Source organism: Vespula pensylvanica, chromosome 5 (assembly GCF_014466175.1).
Source record: "Vespula pensylvanica isolate Volc-1 chromosome 5, ASM1446617v1, whole genome shotgun sequence".
Classification (NCBI taxonomy): Eukaryota; Metazoa; Arthropoda; class Insecta; order Hymenoptera; family Vespidae; genus Vespula; species Vespula pensylvanica.
The window spans coordinates 9,168,897-9,188,925 of record NC_057689.1 but is presented as its reverse complement, the minus strand read 5'-3'; the positions used below and the strand labels follow the sequence as shown (position 1 = coordinate 9,188,925).

General features: G+C 29.0%; 4 protein-coding genes and 1 long non-coding RNA gene across 13 annotated transcripts in view; 2 read left to right on the top strand and 3 right to left on the bottom strand.

Annotated features, from left to right (window-relative positions):
* Positions 1-1,464: 1,464 nt before the first annotated feature.
* On the bottom strand, positions 1,465-3,346 carry LOC122629526 (formylglycine-generating enzyme). Of its 4 annotated transcripts, none has more exons than XM_043813045.1 (5): positions 3,328-3,346; positions 2,439-2,911; positions 2,084-2,255; positions 1,818-2,001; positions 1,465-1,727 (listed from the first exon to the last, which is right to left on the bottom strand). In XM_043813045.1, the coding sequence occupies exons 2-5, from the start codon at positions 2,809-2,811 to the stop codon at positions 1,572-1,574; spliced, it is 885 nt and encodes a 294-aa protein (XP_043668980.1). In that variant the 5' UTR covers positions 2,812-2,911; positions 3,328-3,346; the 3' UTR covers positions 1,465-1,571. The 4 variants fall into 4 exon arrangements, with proteins under 4 accessions (XP_043668980.1, XP_043668983.1, XP_043668982.1 ...); XM_043813048.1 differs by having other exon boundaries at positions 3,275-3,341; XM_043813047.1 differs by lacking the exon at positions 3,328-3,346 and having other exon boundaries at positions 2,439-2,732; positions 2,827-2,930.
* Positions 3,347-3,439: 93 nt separating this feature from the next.
* Positions 3,440-5,636, top strand: LOC122629527 (solute carrier family 35 member B1). Of its 2 annotated transcripts, XM_043813050.1 has the most exons (3): positions 3,440-3,657; positions 3,820-4,001; positions 4,090-5,636. In XM_043813050.1, exons 1-3 carry the CDS (start codon positions 3,588-3,590, stop codon positions 4,663-4,665), a joined length of 828 nt encoding a protein of 275 aa, XP_043668985.1. In that variant the 5' UTR covers positions 3,440-3,587; the 3' UTR covers positions 4,666-5,636. The 2 variants fall into 2 exon arrangements, with proteins under 2 accessions (XP_043668985.1, XP_043668984.1); XM_043813049.1 differs by having other exon boundaries at positions 3,440-4,001.
* On the bottom strand, positions 5,086-5,945 carry LOC122629530. Its single transcript, XR_006327286.1, has 2 exons — positions 5,657-5,945; positions 5,086-5,525 (listed from the first exon to the last, which is right to left on the bottom strand). It is a non-coding gene; the product is annotated as an uncharacterized LOC122629530 (long non-coding RNA).
* A 420-nt stretch (positions 5,946-6,365) lies between these two features.
* On the top strand, positions 6,366-13,193 carry LOC122629521 (sodium/potassium/calcium exchanger 4-like). Of its 2 annotated transcripts, XM_043813034.1 has the most exons (6): positions 6,366-6,504; positions 8,168-8,559; positions 11,277-11,511; positions 11,895-12,077; positions 12,165-12,470; positions 12,696-13,193. In XM_043813034.1, exons 1-6 carry the CDS (start codon positions 6,402-6,404, stop codon positions 13,013-13,015), a joined length of 1,539 nt encoding a protein of 512 aa, XP_043668969.1. In that variant the 5' UTR covers positions 6,366-6,401; the 3' UTR covers positions 13,016-13,193. The 2 variants fall into 2 exon arrangements, with proteins under 2 accessions (XP_043668969.1, XP_043668968.1); XM_043813033.1 differs by having other exon boundaries at positions 11,895-12,470.
* Positions 13,194-18,940: 5,747 nt separating this feature from the next.
* LOC122629524 (voltage-gated potassium channel subunit beta-2) overlaps positions 18,941-20,029 on the bottom strand; it is an 18,244-nt gene continuing 17,155 nt past the window's right edge. For all 4 annotated transcript variants that reach the window (XM_043813042.1, XM_043813043.1, XM_043813040.1 and 1 more), the window contains one exon: positions 18,941-19,259. In XM_043813042.1, coding sequence (XP_043668977.1) covers positions 19,158-19,259 — 102 coding nt within the window. In that variant the 3' untranslated portion in view covers positions 18,941-19,157. The remainder of the gene's footprint in view (positions 19,260-20,029) is intronic.

Sequence of the window (20,029 nt, the reverse complement as noted above, 5' to 3'; positions counted from 1 at the left end):
GATATATACAGCTTACTAAACAATCAAGATTATTTTGAAATCTTATTCTTACTAATGTTTCACTTTTTTTAATATATGCATTTATGTTAATATGTATTCTTTTAAGTTTAGATATAGGTTCAATGAAATGTAATTAAGAAAAAATCTAATAAATTAATGTTAGATTAAAAAAAAAAAAAAACATTTAACAGATAAATATAAATTAATTCTAAAATTTCTTGTGACTAAATTTTATTAATATATACATTTATATGAACATGTGTTTTTTCAATTTTAGGTATATAATTTTTTAATTGAATATAATTTAAATATAAATTTAATGAGAAGTAATATTTGATTCAATAAAGCTATTAATGAAAGGATATATTAATTATCTCAAAACTTTTTCTTGTGCCTTAATGTTTAATGTATGTATTTATATAATGTGTGTATGTCCTTTGAATTTCACAAGTATATAGATTTAATTAAATATAATTTAAATACATATCTGCTGAATTAATATTAGATACAAAAAAAAAAAAAATAGAAGAATATTGAGTTTTAAAAACTTCTTGCGTTGATATTTTTTTTAATTAATATTTGTATTTATGTAAACACGTGTTCTTTAAATTTCAGTTATAGATTTAATTAAATATAACTTAGACATAAATCAGAATAAATTATTATCAGTATTGATAAAAAATTATAAGGATTATTTAAAAATCTGCTTTTTAATAATGGTTCATTTTTTATTAATATATACGTTTATGTAAACATATGCTTTTTTAATTTGAGATATAGGTTTAATGAAACATAATTAAAATACAAATATAATGAATAAATACTAAATTTGAGGAAACAATTAACTAAAGAATATCGATTGTTTTAAAAATTAATCAATAATAATGACAATTTTTTGTTCATATATTCATATTTTATTGCTAACATGTTTCTTCCGTTTTTGAATTCCAAATATATGTTTAATCTATAATATAATACTATAGATTATAATAGATTATGTGTGTTACTTTGTCTATGTAACTGTAAAAATAAATTAATTTAAATGTAAACATAAATTCATGATTGATTCTAAAATACAAATTTATTAAAACATTTTCAGATGAATGAATAATTTTTATGCCTAACTGTAATTTATTAATAAATTTCAGCTGTGTAATTTTTGTTAGGTATGTTCTGCTAGAACAGGCAATTTTATTTTGTTTTTTATACATTTTACTTTTGTTTTTATACATTATATTTTTGCTTTGATACATTATGTTTTACTTTTATTTGTTGTTTTGAGTTTGTTTTCCTTTTTCATTTAATTTTTTGAATTTACTTTTTTTTAGTTTAATTTGTTTTAGTTTTCTTTTCTCAGTTTTTTTTCTATTTTAGTTTCATTGCTTTGACATGTCTAATAAAAAATAGAATATTGTTTTAGATTACATGAATCAATAATTAGTGAAAAAAACTTTGTTCCGAAGAATTCGTAAACTTTATTCTCAGTGCAATGTTGAACATTAAGATGTTTTTAATTAAAATATAATTATTTAATAAAATATAATGTTCTTGGCAAAATGTTATTGTACATGTTATGCTGACATAGCACATCGAAAACCAAGATTTCCTGCAGATGTATCAGGAGTATTTTGACTACGTGCAGCACATCTATATCGATAACAATAGCTTTTGTGACACAGGTAGGAACCACCTTTCTTTACTTTGTCTGTTCCACTCAGTGGCCCTTTCTAAAACATTTAACAATTAACATTAAAAAAAGTTCATATGAATAATAATCAAAATACAAGTAAAATTCATTCTAAATTATTATTACTCACAGGATCTTTTATTTGATCACTTGTATGCTTTGTAAACCACCAGTCTGATGTCCATTCCCAAACATTACCGACTATGTTATGTAATCCATATGAATTCGGTAAAAATTTGGTAATTGGAGCAGTACCAAGATATCCATCTTCTTTTGTATTATTATATGGAAATTTTCCTTGCCAAATATTTGCTCTAAAAAAACAAAAAAAATAAATAAAATTTAAGTGTACATAACCATTCATATATTATTTTTAATTTAAGAATAGTCCAATACCTAAACTGTTCGTTAGGAGTTAATTTATTTCCCCAAGGAAATAATCTGTCTGATAATCCTCCTCTACATGCAACTTCCCATTCTGCCTCTGTTGGTAATCTTTTATCCAACCAACTACAATATGAGAATGCGTCATTCCAAGAAACATGAATGACTGGATGATCCATCCTGACTGAATATTAATAAGTTATATATATATATGTTATATGTTATATATTGTATTTATAATTGTATTTATATATTAATAAATAATACACGTTGCACCATCATACAATAATATTTAAAATTCCAAATACAAAAAAGCAAGCATAATAAACTCTATTGTATTATCTTATTTATGATTTGATAAACTTACTCGTTATGTTTGACTTAGGTCCCTCAGGATGTTGCCATGTAGCACCTTTTACAGGTAGCCACCATGGTGCTTGAGCCACTGCTTCTTTTATTTCCCTCTTAACATTTTCTTCTAAAAGACCTTCAAAAACGAAAGAATCTCCAAATTTTTCTGCTTCTGTTTTATATCCAGTTAAACTCACAAATTCAGAGAAATCTTGATTACTAACTTCAAATTTGTCTATGTAGAAATCATCCAGTACAACTTCTCTTTTCGGTCCTTCACCATCCGCTACAAAAATTGGATTGTTTGTTCCTATTGAAAATGTACCACCATTTATCTTTGTCATTTTTTCAATACTTTGTCTTTTTTTATTATCTCTTATTTCCAACATTTTAATATCATTCACCCAACATTGTTCTTGTTCATTTTGAGTAAAGTGTGATTGTCTATTTGCTTTACTTCCACAATGATCGTTTTCTTCATTAGAAAAACTAATTATAAACAATAAAAATAATATGATCCATAACACGATATACCGTAGATTAGACATATTTGATATTATAAAACGTAAAAATCGTGAGATATTGTGGTTACTTTCTCTTTAAAAAACAAAAAATAAATGTGCTTGTCTATTTGATTTTAAAGATATGTAATTTAATCAAACATCTGTGTCAAGAAAGTCTTTATGGTAACTGTCACATAAAATGATATAATGCCGTATTCTAATTTAATGTCTAATTTCTGAAATATTTCAGAAATGTTTTCAAAATAAAATAATGAATAATTAGAATGAAAAATAAAATTGTATATTTCATGTAGAATTCATTTGATTTAATTATATTTGCAGATTCACAGTGTAGAATTGTGATGCCTGAAGAATGTTTGGATTTGAGGTTACCGCTATTACCAAACTAACTTCAAATCGTTATAGCTGTCGAATCTATCTTAAAATTTGTGTGTAGAGCGGCGCTGTACACGTTCATAGTCTTTTTCACCAATATACTTGTACCAATATATGAACTGGTTATAACCTATCATTTAATGCCACGTATATTTACGTGTCATACTTGAAAGTTAAAATTTTGTGAGAGAAATAAGACATGGATATGACTATAATAGCATTTTAATGTTTAAGCTTATAAAATAATAAATAGTGAATTATATTCTATGACGATAGATGATTTATCGTGCGAGATGTCGAACAATCAACATTCCAAACTACTTATTTGTGCTGCCGGTATTTTCATATGTTACTTTTATTTTGGCATGCTACAAGAGAAGATAACGAGAGGTCAATATGGTGATGAGAAGAATAAAGAGAAATTTACTTATATGTTTGCTCTCGTTTTCACTCAATGTTTGGTTAATTACATGTTTGCTAAGATGATTTTATTAACAGTTATGAAACAGGGTGAAGATACAACACCTACATTATATTATGCTATTTCTTCTTTAACGTATCTGCTTGCTATGGTCTGTAGTAATATGGCTTTACAATTTGTAAGCTATCCAACTCAAGTGATAGGAAAATCTGGAAAACCCATACCTGTTATGGTGCTTGGTGTATTATTGGGCAACAAGGTGAAATAGTTTATCAATTTGTTTTAATTCAACTAATTCAAATCAAATTATTTCAAGTAATCTAAACAACAAATTCTTTTTTTTACAGGTATATCCAATCAGAAAGTATGTTTTTATATTTTTGATCGTGATTGGAGTTGCTTTATTTATGTATAAGGATGGAAGTGCAAGTAAACAAATAGAAGGACAAACATGGTTTGGGGAGTTACTACTTTTGTTATCATTAACGATGGATGGATTAACAAGCGCTGTACAAGAACGTATGAGAGCAGAACATAAATCTAAATCTGGACATATGATGCTCAATATGAATCAATGGTCTGTTGTATTTAGTGGAATAGTGATCCTTATCTCTGGAGAATTGTTTGAATTTATTAAATTCTTACAACGTTATCCATCTACTATTTGGCATATCTCAACATTTTCTTTGGCCGGAGCATTTGGACAATATTTCATATTTTTAACAGTTGCTGAATTTGGTCCATTACCATGTTCCATAATAACTACTACTAGAAAATTTTTCACTGTCTTAGGATCTATATTAATTTTTGGTAATAGTCTTTTACCTAGACAATGGATAAGTACATTTATAGTATTTGTGGGTTTATTTTTGGATTCTATGTATGGCAAAGATAAACCAAACAGAAAGGAAACAGTTAAATAATTATACTTTATGAACAGAAAGTAATCATTGTTCCTCAAGTATCTCATTTTATTCGATCTTTATTAGATTTCTTTAATATCGAGATACGTATAGAATGCCTTTTATCAAAGTACATTTTCTACTATGCCAATGGAATTAATTACTTTTTTATGTAGATACAAAGTATTGAAACAATTATGCAAAGAATGTATTTATAACATATGTTTAAGAGACTAATTATAATAACTAAAAATATTGTCTAAAAAACGTGAAATATTTTAAACGTCAATGGAACAGGCACAAATGTTAGATATTAGGAAATTCTTCCAAACATATACATTTTTTATATAAACAAATCATAAGATTGTCACAAGATTATGAAATTCTTTTTATTTAGACTTTCTTTTATTTGTTTAAAGGAAAGGATTATAGAGATCATAATTTGTTATTAAAGATATGTTTATTTTCATTGATACGTACTTTTAAATATTGGTAGTTCTATACTATTATATTTATTTTATATGTCGGTGCTTATACATATATATAGAGTATAATTTTATGTAAAAAATAGTGTACCTTATATTAGGTTTCTTAATCTTTTTGCTCTCTTATATTTTTTCTCTTCCTTGAATATCTTCCTGACAGTTATTTAAAAGCAGACTAAAACACAAAAATTATGTAATGTAATTCAGAATGATGCAATGAAATATCCTAGCTACTGTATATATAGTAATATTCTTTGCACTGCATTGGTCTGATTAAATCCTATTCCTTTTATAAAGAAATAATAATGTTCTATATTGTAAACTATGATCTTCATAGTAATTTAAGAGAATATCAGAGTTGAAGATACATATACCACGTATCGTTGAAATTAATTGCTGAAATACAATAAGATATAATTGTACAATACTAACATATATAAATGATATATACGTAAATGTAGATATTATGTTGCCAATCTTGGACAATATAAAACGATTTATCATTTCTATCCGATTTAGTTAATTACCTGTAAACGTTATCGATACTGAATTTTAACATTCCTTTGAGGGAATTTCCAAGTTTCAATCGACCGATTAAATTCTATGTGTCACAATTGTTTTTCTCTTTTTTCTTTCTTTTTTTCTGTGTCCTCGCATATATTATACATAAAGATCATAAAACATAATTATAGAACTAGAGAAATATATTTTAAATACGAAGATCTTCGCACTAGTAGTTCAAGGTTTAAAATGATCACGAAATTGCCAATGAATATCAAGATCAAGAATTAAGATAAGTAAGAGGGATTCGTGGAGGGACGTAAGGAGGGGAGGAAGAGGAAGGAGTACAGTAAAATTAAGAGATGGAGAGCAGGGATAGAGTTGATTAAATAAAATAATCTATTCCGATCTCTTCAACTAACTACTAATACATACGAGAGAATCGATGATCAAAGTTATCTACGCGAATACTTTCGTATAATACGCGTATCCTATTTTGCAACGGTCGAATGACACACCGAAGATAAAGTTGTGCACGTACAAGAAAGCGGTAAGAAGGAGGGGGTAAGAGGGACTCGTAATCAGCTAAGTCTATCATAAATGCCGAAGCCGCTGCAGAAGAAGCAGTTTAGCGTAGGTAGTCACTTTAGTTGTCTTATGTCGGTGTCATCATTCGTAGTGTAAGATTAAAAAAGTAGACAACCAAGTATGTGTTAAATCGACAACGCGTCTCTTAAGGATTTATAACTTATATACGTAATTACGAGAGTTATGAACAACGGCTTGAAATTCTTCGTACTTTCTACCGTCATATTCGTCGGTTATTTATCCACGTGCTTGCAGTTAGTGCAAGCGCATCGTAACGATAATGCTGGTGAGTGTAATCGTTTAACGATCTTTGATCTTGAACTTTGTTTTCATCGATCTGTTTGAACAAAAATGTTACAAAAGAAAAAGAAATATATATATATATATATATATATATATACATTGTATATAATAATAATAAATAAATAAATAAATAAATAATTATTAGATATTCCTTCTAATTTTTCAACGGATTTAAAGAATATTATTTAAAGTTAAGAATATATGTAGATATATACGTATATATATATCGATTGGAAGTCATTCATCATCATTCGAAGGACGATCATCAATAAGTGAAAAAATTTGATCAAAAGCAATCATTATTATCATTGGTATTGGAATTTGTAGTTTCGGTATAATATTATTAAACTACAAATATATGTATGTATATATATATACGCGCGCGCGTGTGTGTGTATATATATATATATATATATATATACGTAAACGTACATTGATCGGGAGTCATCGATCATTCGAAGAACGATCACCTGTTAGGTAGATGAAAAAATTCGATTAAGAGAAAGAGAGAGAGAGAGAGAGAGAGAGAGAGAGAGAGAGAGAGAGCAATCATTTTATTATTATTCTGATTGGAATTCATAGTTTCTTTAAACATAGACGTATATCGCGCGGGAAAATCCTATCAGAAGATAATTTTACTCCGTCGGTTATACTTTATTTCCTTTTTTTCTTCTTTCAACCTATTCGCTTCGCTAATAAGATCTTATTTGAATGCATACCTTTGAGGAAGTCGAAGAAGAATTTTCAAAAAAATGCGTCGTCTCTTTTCTTTCCCTAATTGTAAGGATAATTTTACATTCGAAGTACTACGTTCAAAGAGAAGAATAAAGCAAAGAGTTAATAATATTGCAAACAAAAGAAGGTAAAAAAAGACATCTTGCCAAATACACACACATCTAGATCTTTGTGATTTTCAATTATTATTTCACGCGACAAATACGTGGAAAATATATTATTGCAAAAGATAAAAAATTAGACAAACTTAGAACATCCAAACGAAGAACTTTTCCGTATCTTATTCGTGCGTGTGTGTATAAGATTATAACGTATCGATGCATTATTCAGGTGAATAGTTTAGCGTTTTGATTGTTATCTCCATCGTCCTCGTATTTTATTAACAAGTTCTTTTCAATTAAAAGATCTACATCATATTTTAACAAATACATGATATTATTAACTTCTAATTACAAATAGTACAATAATTATACTAAAAAAAGTTAAATAAATAAATAAATAAGTTCAAATATAGGAAAAAACTTTTCTTTCACGTTAATTCAAGCAATAGTAGTAGAAAGATAATAATAACTTTTATAGCTCGAAGAGTTTTTTCTTAGAAATAATGATATTTATATATTATAACATCGTATTAGCATATAGTGGCTAAAAAAATATTAACTAACAACATAAATTATTTCGACGAAAATGTATAATTTATTACGATGATAAAAGAACATTAATTCTAAACTCGATATGTAAAACCATGAATTCCATTCTATTGTTGCTATCAAACATTTTTATATATACTTACGTATTCTTTACGTCGATAAGAATTAATCCAAAGAGATGGTTGTATATAACAAGACGTATATAAGCATATATATATATCACAGATCATAACTTATCAAATACGTTACTGGTCGTTTTAGAACTGGTGATCAAGGAGATCGAGGAAAATCAGAAAAATTGTATGCCTCGTTCGATCAATGACTTCCCAAAAGACATCTTTACGCCGGAACAACGTGAAAAGGGGGCGGCTCTGCTACACGCATTCTTCGGCTTTTATTGCTTTTTATTGACTGCTTTCGTCTGTAACGATTATCTCTTACCAGCACTCGATTGCATCTGTTCGGGATTGAATATCTCAGCTGATGTTGCTGGTGCCACATTTCTTGCTACTGCCAGCTGTTTTCCCGAATTATTCGTCAGTGTCGTTGGTACCTTCTTAACTGAATCTGACCTTGGAGTTGGTACCGTAGTTGGTAGTGCAGTATTCAATACTTTTGCTACTACAGCCTGTGGAGCACTTTCAGCAATAAAAGTGAGTAGTGATCCAGATTTTTTTTATATTTTTCTATCTTCTGCCTTTTTTCTCTTTGTGTATGTGCGTATGTGTGAGTGCGCTCGCGCGTGTGTGCGTGCGAGTGTGTGCGTGTTCGTTTGAATATTTTCTATTTTTGTTTTTATTTTTGTTTTTGTCATGATCAATTCGATTTAACTCGAATTAACAATCCTATGTTATAAAAAGATAACATTAATAGTATTTTAGCGAAATAATTATATCTTATGAGTCGACTGAACTTCCAAACCGGTTAGACAAATCGCTTACTTATTCATTTCCCCCGATTCTGTTTACTCATTGCAATACTGCGATTATTATCCTTCGATCAATATGTATGTGATTAGATGATCGATTTTTCATGTTCGTTCATCGACAGCAAATAAAAGCTATGATAGGATTTCCCCGTTTAAAGAGTTATAAAGACAAATGGGGATTTTTGATGAATAATTTAGGATAATCATAGATCGATGAAAATCTTACGAATCATTGTTTATTATAGAATAATCGTTATTGTATACTCAGATTGTTTCTTTTGTATGTGAAATTTTCTTTTTTCTTTTTTATCTCTTCCTCTTCGCATTGAAATCTTTGAAGGTCATGCACGTGCCTTAATTTTATATAATGTGACAGTAAAGGACGTTCATTATAGTTTTAAAATATTTAAAGAAAATGCAATTTAGAATGTGTTTTTTAAATAGTTGACCTCTATTTATCATCTAATTAACATCGTCTTCGTAGTGTGCTAAGATAAGAAGTAATGCTAGTAACTAAAGTACATAATATATACTTAAGGTTATCGATGTATACGATATGTATAAAAGCTATATATTCGAGCATATGCGTTCATAGAAATGTACGTATACAAAAGTTATATAATCTAATAATATATTATCTAATATGATCTAATAAAATATTATCTATTATATATATATATATATATATATATAATATATATATATATATATATATATATATATTTCTGTCCAATTTTCGATCAAACTTTATCACATAAGTTTTCACCGACAAAATTGTATGATATTAATCCGTATTTGTAATTAATTCTTTTATTTCTTTTTCTTTCTTTTTAATTCGCAATTAAAAGTTAAAGAAAAAAATAAATCGATTAACTTTTGATTATTCAAGATATCGAAAAATACACGTGTCGTATTGTCTTTCAACGATCAATATTTTTTCGACAAGTGAGTCCGATATCTCTTCGTGAGATCAAATATAGTATTATTAACAAAATAAGTACCTGCTTCTTCGTCATCGTATCGCCATTTAATCGAACTCGAAATTTAATCGATTCAACAATATCTCGGATAAAAAATAACTTTGCTTGAGAATATTGCGTCGTTGACGTCAAGCGCAGGTATTATTTAAAATTTCAATAATCAATTCATTAATGAAGAAAAAGAAAAAAGGAAGAGAAATCTAATATAGCTGCGTATCTTCATGATTAGAACTATCAACTAGTTGTAATTAAGCAAGATACGTAAATACATACATACATACATTCATAGATACATACATATATACATACCTCCTTCTTCTTTGTTGACTGTGTAATTTTCAGAATGATGATGACGATATATGTACGTATGTTGTACAATTTATACGATTATACGCTAATATAAAAAAAAAAAGAGAGAGAGAAAAGAAAATGAAATTTAAATAGAGAGAGAGAGAGAGAGAGAGAGAGAGAGAGAGAGAGAGAGAGAGAGAGAGAGGATAGGGTTAGAAATATTCAAGTTCTTTCTATCTTAGTTAAAATCTTTCTTTATTGCATACGAACGGATTCGAAAGAATGTAGTTGATAAAGTTTAAACGGCGCTAGTAGATAATCGATATTCAATTATCGTAGGTAAATCTTATTTTATCATATCTTTTACTACTACACGTTAGAAGAGAGCCGTGCTAAGATAATCATCCACGACGACCACAAGGACGACGATGGTCGACATCGTGCGTGTTACATTATTATTATTGCTCCGAGACGATAATAAATCCGACGAAACGAATTCGTGACTCTAACATCTAACGATTCGAGCGTTATATCTCTAACAAGATAGGACGAGGAGGAGCGTGGCGATAGGGAATATTATTTAAAAACCGGGAAATGTTTTTTTTCTTCTTTTCTTTTTTTTCTTTTCTTTTTGTTGTTTTTATTGTTATTATTTATGTTTCCTTTTTCTTTTACTCCCTTTCTTTTTCTTTCTTTCTATGTTATTACTTGTTTTTTCTTTTTTTCTTCGTCTCAGAACGATCATTCGCTGACACTCGTGACATTCGTGAGGAACATGCAAAGCGCATATAATTTTTTATCATCGTCGCAGAAAATACAATATGCCTTTTGTTTCTTCTTTTTTATTTTTTTTATTTCCCTTTTTTGTTCTTTGTTTTTGTTTTTTTTCCCATTATTATCGACAACAAGGCTTTTTATCGTCACGAAAATCACGTCTATCGGATCGAATCGCACCCCGAGAGAACTTGATTTCTTGTTAGATTGCTTGTGATCCTGATTGATTTCTTTTTACAAATCACGTATATATACATATAAATATATATATATATATATATATATATATATATATGTATATATATAAATATATATATATGAATATATATATGTATATGTATATATATGTGTTATCAGAATCCCACAATTAAAGTTTTTTTTTGCAAATCTTCAACAGGGTATACAGCTAGAATGGCAAATACTGTCGCGCGATTGCATAATCTACGTGATATCCGTTGGTTCGTTGGTATTGGTTATGTGGGACGGCCTGATCACCTGGTACGAAGCAACAATCTTCATGGTATTGTTCGTTGGTTATTTGGTCCTTCTGTTCAGTGGCGAAGGGATCACACGTTGGTATAAGAAGATCAAACATCTTTGTTGGAACGGTACCGAGTTTTCGGAGGAAAGTGGTAAGTTTCATACTTGCATTGATTTTATCTCTCTCTATCTCTATCTCTATCTCTCTCTTTTTATTCTTTATTATTATTATTATTATTATTATTATTGTTGTTGTTGTTGTTGTTGTTGTTGTTGTTGTTGTGTTTTTGTTGTTGTTGTTGTTGTTGTTGTTGTTGTTGTTGTTGTTGTTGTTGTTGTTGTTGTTGTTGTTGTTGTTGTTGTTGTTGTTGTTGTTGTTGTTGTTGTTGTTGTTGTTGTTGTTGTTGTTGTTGTTGTTGCTGCTGCTGTTGTTGTTCTGTTGTTGTTGTTGAATTTCTTCTCGTCTATCTATCATCAGAAACATGACGGAAAATAAAAAAATTCCACGTGGCATAATTAATTTTCTTAATGTTAGTGACTTCAAAGCCGACGACCGATCCTATGGTGCACGGTATGTACAAGCCATATGTTCACGGTGAACTAATTGCCGAATACAGGAAAAAGAGCATCACGAAGATGGCCGAAATTAAATCGACTAATAAGAATTTCGAGGAACCACTGGAGAATAACGAGGAATTGGTCGATTATGTTGAACCAGGTAGGTTTAGGACAATGATGTTTAATTGTAATTCTTTCAAATTTTTTTGTCATCTTATCTATTTCCTTTCGATATTTCTTTTCTCAGATACGCCGTTCGTTTTACCGAAAGGTAATTCGCTAATGAAGTTATGGTTTTACTTTACCTGGCCTTTAAGGATCTCCCTATTTGTCACCATACCAGACACCAGATATAAAAGATTTCGTTCGTGGTACCTATTAACTTTTTTCATTTGTACCATGTGGATCGTAGTATCATCTTATATGGTATCTTGGATGATGACAGTCGTCGGGGACACCATGGGAATCCCTGATTCCGTTATGGGTATAACGTTTCTATCGGCTGGTGGTAACATGCCCGAGCTTGTTTCGATCGTTATCCTTTCTAGACAAGGTAAGTAACAAGGACGATTAAATTTTCTTTTTTTTTCTCTTTTTTTTTGTCTTCTTTTTTACTTTTTGTTATCTCTATATTTTTTTTTTATTTTTATCTCACTCGTATTATTATCTTGCTCAATAAATCATAATAAATGTTAACAATCAAATTGTCAATCGTTCGGTCACTATCTTCTCCGTTTTAATCCTTTTTGTCTTTCTTTTTCTTTTTTATACTTTCAAGGTAATGGTGACATGGCAATGAGCAATACGTTGGGTGCTAATACTCTTGATATTCTTCTGTGTTTGGGTCTACCATGGCTGATAAAAACTTTAATGTCGGGCAAAGACGTCGAAATCGTATCCGGTGCTCTCTCTTATAGCGTCTTATCAATAATCATTTGCGTTATATGCTTCTACTCGGTCACAGCTTTTTACAAATTTAAGTTGAACAAAAAAGTTGGCGCCGTTTGTCTTGTAATGTACGCAATATTTCTTATATTTGCTATATCGGTTGAATTGAACGTATTCTTTCACGTTAATTGGCCGATGTGCGATCGATAGTCGAAGATCGAATTTATCGACAATCGTCGTAACGTTCTCGAATATGTTATGATACAAAAATATGCGCAAAGTCGAAATGAGAGTAAGAGAGAGAAAGAGAGAGAATAGGAGAAAAAGAGAGAGGGAAAAAGAGAGAAAAAAGAATGAAAAAGAATAAGAGAAAAATAAAGTGACAGAGGGGGAGAGAGAGAGAGAGAGAAGAGAAGAGAAGAGAAGAGAAGAGAGAGAGAGAGAGAGAGAGAGAGAGAGAGAGAGAGATAATAAAAAAAAACAGGAAAGCAACGAAATAATTATTTATACGTAAGTAGGTGCGTGTACATTTGATTGAAATAAAGGATAACGAATAATACTCATGTCGTGTAAATTTGATAGGGAGCAATTAAATTTCTAGCTTATTTTTAAATCAATATATAATTTAGATATGAAAAGAATAGGAGAGGAAAAAATAAGAAAATAAAAAAATTAAAGAGAAAAGAAAAAAAAATAAAAGGAGAAAGAGAAGCATGACATATATGATCGCAAGACTTGATTCGAATTTTTCTTTGCATTGCGAACAATATTAATACTACATTTAAAAATTACTGATCGACGAACTCGAGACATAATATCGAAATTGAATGTATCATGTAATACCCTCTCGAGAAGGATGAAATGGGTTTTTTGTTTTAAGAAAATCGTTCGTTTTTTTTCTAATAGAACAATAAAAAATTTTTCTTTATATCTGTCGAGCTTCATCCATGTGAACAGATATATTCATAATGGTGAACAGAATAAATTCAAGCAGATAAAATTGTTTTTTTTTAATTTTTAGTATTAGCTTCTTTACTATTTTAAGTATTAATAAAAAAAAATAAATAAATAAATAAATGTACACAAAATATGAAAAAGAAAAAAGTGTTTATGTGTGTAAGAGAGGGAAAGAGAAAAAGTGAATATAGGATGACGAAAAAAAAAACTCGTCAAAATTCTTAAAGGAACCCATGTCATTCGGCACATATAGCTCTTTTTAAAAATAAATCGTTAAGTGAATCAACCAAACGATTCTATCATTAAGAAGAATAATGAATACACCCGATTCGGTTTTCATGATTTTTATTATTTCATAAACAATGACAATGAAGAAGGGAACAGTTATCTTTACGCGGTCATAAATGAGAGAGAGAGGGAGAGAGAGAGAGTGAGAGAGAGGGCGAAAGGTGAGATGGAAGAGAGAGGGAGAGAAAGAGAGAGAGATGGAGAAAGGTAAGGTGGAAGAAAGAAAAATAAGAAAATTCTTTTAATATTCAATATATGTATGTGAATAAATATATATATGTCGTAGGTATCAACTTTGTGTCTAGACAGTAATAGTGTGTGTGTGTGTGTGTATGTGTGTATGTATGTATGTATGAATTATTAAATTCGTATAGGAAGGGCGCAATTGATTGATTAATGTACGAACGGAGATTACGAGGAAAATGTGCTTTTATAAAGCGAGAAAAAAAAGATTAATAAAAAGATAAAAAGAGAAAGAGAGAGAAAGAGGGAAAGAGAAATAGATAGAGAGAGAATGAGATAAAAAATAGTAAAACATGCGAAATTTTGAGAAATCGATAAAATTTTTGTAAGAGATTCGTTTATATCCATTCGATGAACTTTTCTTCTTTCTTTTTTCTGTAAGATCCTTCTCTTTGTTTTGTGTTTTCTGTTTTACTTTTTTCTTGCTTCCTCTCCCTCCCCCCCCTTTCAATACTTCGCCATATTATTCTCGCGTTCGATGAAAGAGTTCATCGAAGGAGTGTTAAAAACTATATAAAATAGAGGAACATTGACGTGTGAATGACGGACATTATATATACATACATATGTATGTAAGTATAAAAAAGTATAATGATGATACTTTAAAGATAAAGCAATGTTAGCACACATGTCGTGTTTGTTTATCTCTTTCTTCTTTTTTCCTTTTTTTTTAGCAATATCATCTAAACAACGTGTACGTATACGCATATTGTGTGTATATACATACCTAAGTACTTACATATATATGTATACATATATGTATATATATATGTAAGTACTTACATACATACATACATACATATATATATATATATATATATATATATATATATATATATAATGCACAAAACTATCGCAATTTTTTCAAGTGTAATTTTTATCTATCAGCAGGCAAAGCAGGCAAAATATACATGTCGTGTTTGTTGATCTCTTTCTTCTGTTTTTCTTTTTTTTTTAGCAATATCATATAAACAACGTGTACGTATACGCATATTGTGTGTATATACATACATAAGTACTTACACACACACACACACACACACACAAAATGCACAAAACTATCGCAATTTTTTCAAGTGTAATTTTTATCTATCAGCAGGCAAAGCAGGCAAAATGTACATGTATGTATATATGAACTACCTCTCTTTTCAAAGGCAAAAATATATTAAAAATATTATCAAACATATTTCCTCCTTCTGTTGTTTCATCTTCTTTTTGTGTTTTTTATAAGACTCTTCAAGACGGAATAGTTCGTCTCCATTAATTTCTTCCTTTTTTCTCTTTTTCCATTTTTTTTTTGTTTTAATTTCTTTCATAATTTGCGTGCACATTTATTATTTATTACTTCTAGAGAATCGTCATAAGAGAAACAACTGTATTCAAAGGTCTACTTTAATCTAATTAATAGAATTCGGACGAAAGTAACGCGTTTTTTCTTAGATCATAAATTTTTTTGTTTCTGTCGTTTACAAACTAGACTCTTCTCCTACTCTTCTCTTTCTTTTTCTTTTCATCCTCTTTAATATCGTCCTATCTTTAACGATTAAGTTGAGAAAAATCTGAATTATCGAAAGCTCATGTTTTATTCCTTTTAACTTAATAATTGTCCTTGTGCACTACATATATATGACGTACATATGGAATAATGAACGAGACTTAACTTGGTCCTAATTATTTTTTATAACTCGAACGATCTTTTTCTCCTTATATTTTTCCACTTACTTTATCTCTTTAATCTTTCATTTTTCAATTTTCATTTTCGACGCTATAAAGTAAAAAGAGCGTCTCCTAATTTTCTCTTATTTGTCATATTTTATTTTCATAATTTCTCTCTCTCTCTCTCTCTCTCTCTCTCTCTCTCTCTCTCTCTCTCTCTCTCTTACTCTTACTCTCTTTCTCTCATTCTCGATCACGATTTCTAACATAAATTTCTTTCGCAAAATATTCTTCCTGTTATACATACATATATTTATATAAGTGTGTATTTATGTATCTATAGATATATTGTTTTGAACAAGCGCACGCATTAATAATTTTATTTATTTTATTTTATTTTATTATAATTTATATATATATATATATATATATATATATATACATACATACATATATATATGTATAATCATGTCAAAATGCAATCTTAAAATCCTCCCTTCACAATCTTTCAACTCGATTAACGGTAATATTCTCAATTTATATAGGAAACTATGTAGTAGTTAATTAGCGCTTATCATCAAAGTTGTGCTTTGTGGCATCGAAATGGCGATAAGATGTTTTTCTTTTCTTTTTATTTCTTTCTCTCTTTCTTTTTGGATTTCCTTTAGGGTTTTCTTTTTCTTTTTTGTTGTTTTGCTTTTTCTTTTCCTTTTTTTTCAACGATTAAATTAATTAATTCGATTCGTTTAAAAATTCACACAATTTTCCAAAAATTAGTCACAATGTTTGTGATTATTAATCTCATTCTCCTGATTTCTTCTTACTCGTACTTTGACGAATAATTTGTTTATTTATCTCATTCTTATGTAATCGCTAAATGTATTAATCTGTTGTTGTTTTTTCTTCTTTTTTTTCGATCGAATATTACAAGTATCCTGATGAAAAAAGCGATAGTAATAATATAATAATGATAATAATAATAGTAATAATAATAACAAATAATACTTATATTTCTAATAATTATAATTATTATTACGCGAATAGAAATTGTACTTCCTACGTAAAAATCGTCTTTAATCATCGTCATATATCATTATAAATCATATTTTTTTTTCTCTTATTTCTTTCTGTCGTCATTAGAAAATGAGTAAAGGTCTCAATATTCTTTTACTGTATGCTTCGAGACGAAATATTTTCATCGATCGTCGGCGATTAGAAAAATATTAGAAAATAAAGTAGCAGCAGTAGCATCATCATCATCAGCAACAACAGCAACACTAGTAGTGTAGTAGTGTAGCAATAGTAGCAATACTAGTAATACTAGTAGGAAGTAATAGTAGTAGTAGTAATACTAGTAATACTAGTAGGAAGTAATAGTAGTAGTAGTAATAATAGTAGTAGGAAGTAATAATAGTAATAGTAATAATAGTAGTAGAAAGTAATAGTAGTAGAAAGTAATAGTAGAAGTTTCGATCGACAAATACAACAGCCTTTTTTGTCTGCTACGTTTTAGAAAGCTTACTCTAGAGATAGAGATAGAACACAGAGATAGAGAGAGAGAGAGAGAGAGAGAGAGAGAGAGAGGGAGAGAAAGAGAGAGAGAGAGAGAGAGAGAGAAACATACTTTGCTAGTGCAGTTTTGTATCATGCACGCTTTCTACTTTACTTTTTTCATTTTCTTTTCCTTTTTCTTCCTCTTTTTCTTTTTCTTTTTTTTTCCTTTAACCTTTCAGTAAAAATGCAAAGTTTGTGCCAACATTAAACGCTATCAAATTTCTTCTTTCTATTCTATTTCTCTCTCTCTCTCTCTCTCTCTCTCTCTCTCTCTCTCTTTCTCTCTTTCTCTCTTTTTTTCTCTTTTAGTTTCTTTGCGTCGTGTATTCTTCTTTCTTGTTTCTTCTTTATGATGATTTTTCTTTTGCTGAACTCTCTCAATGATGAATGTAGAAAAGAAAGGAACAGAAAGAGTGACAATACCGCGCGAAAAGCAAATGTGTGTGATGTGTGAGAAAGAAAGAAAATATACTCAATTTTGTCCCTTTTTGAGTCAGTTTCGTGTAATAATGAACATTTTCTACTTATTTTTTCTACTACTTCCTCTTCTTCTTCTTTTTCTTCTTCTTTATATTTTATTTTTATTTTATTTTAATATTCTAACGAAAAATCCAGTCGTGTCGACGTCTAATAAGTTACTAAATTTCTTCTTTCTCTTTCTCTCTCTCTCTCTCTCTCTTTCTCTGACTATTTGTTCCTTCATGATTCGTATCTTCTTTCTTCATTTCTTCTTGTTTTTTCCTGGATTTTTTTCTTGTCCAAATTCTTTGAATAAATGTAGGAAAGAAAATGACAGAAAGAAAAAGAGACACATATACTTGAGAGAGAGAGAGAGAGAGAGAGAGAGAGAGAGAGAGAGAGAGAGAGAGAGAGAGAGAGAGAGAGAGAACTTTTTCGACAAATTGAAGATATTGTCATCAACTCGTTTTACGAATACATCCAACGACGATATTTACACCAGAATGACAAAATTCCAAATCCTTTTTTTTTTCTTTTCTTTTTTTTTTCTTTTTTTGTCCACGTCTTTCTACTCCTCCTCCGATCTTATCTTCTCCTTTTTCTTCATCAATTTCCTCTCTGAAATTCTTTTTCTTCTATTCATTCCCACATCTGGTGTAGCCTCATCGAAACGCAAGGGCATTGTTATTATTGTTGTTGTTGTTGTTGTTGTTGTTGTTGTTATCATTATCATTATCATTATCATTATCATTATTATTGTTATTGTTATTATTATTATTATTATTAATGTTGTTGTTGTTGTTGTTGTTGTTGCTATTATTATTATTATTATTATTATTATTATTATTATTATTATTATTATTATTATTATTATTATTATTATTATTATTATTATTATTATTATTATTATCATTATTATTATTATTATTATTATTATTTGTTAATGTGTATAAGTAGATGTGTCTTTCTTGCGTGCGTGTGCACATAGTGTGTGTGTGTGTGTGTGTGTGTGTGTGTATGTGTGTATGTGTATCTCTCATTTATCCGTATATGATGTTCATTGTATCTCGCAGAAGGACAACTTGTTGTTCACCTCCTTTGTTTGTTCCTGGTCTTGACTGTTACCACCTTCGCTCTTCGGGCTTCCTCCCTCGTCTAAAGAGCCCCCACCACTGCCGGGGGGGCAAATCGATTGTCATCTAAGTGCCAGAGTCGACACCATCGGTGGCCGGGACGGTTTGTTATCAAGTATCCTCTCTATCTCACTCATTACGGTCGCATTTAGCTTTGGGATTAACTGAAATTGAAGATATTTCTATTAGTAACTTTATTATACGTATATATATATATATATATATATATATATATATATATATATATACACACATATACACATATATATATGTATGTATGTATATGTATATATATATATATATGTATGTATATGTATATATATATATATATGTATGTATATGTATATATATATATATGTATATATATATATATATACATGTATGTATGTTTAATATGTATATATATCTTTTGTTTTAGAAAGATTATAATCATTCGTATAAAATTATAATACAAATGTGTAGAATAAATCGTAAAACTCTTTGACAAGCTATTAATAATTTCTGAATAATCAAAGATCATTGAAAACTTTTATTATCATCAATTATTAAACGATGTAATTTACTTAGTATACTTGTGAAATGTATGAAATTTATTAGATTGTATATTTCATGTGTGTGTGTAACGTATTATATACGTAAATAAATGTTTAACATGATGGACATCGAATTATTTTCATGATGATTTCATTTCAAATGACTTTCCTTTCAGGCCAGATAGCCCATCCATAACTCATCCATAACTCATGTTATTGCATTTATTGTTTAAACATGTAAATGTTTATGAAGCATGAGTATATTACGTATATTAAATAAAACAAAAGAAATAAATAGCGAATGAAGCAAGGTTGATAATGTAACACGTGCCATGAATATAGAGTATGTAACAACAACAACAACAACAACAACAACAACAACAACAACAACAACAACAACA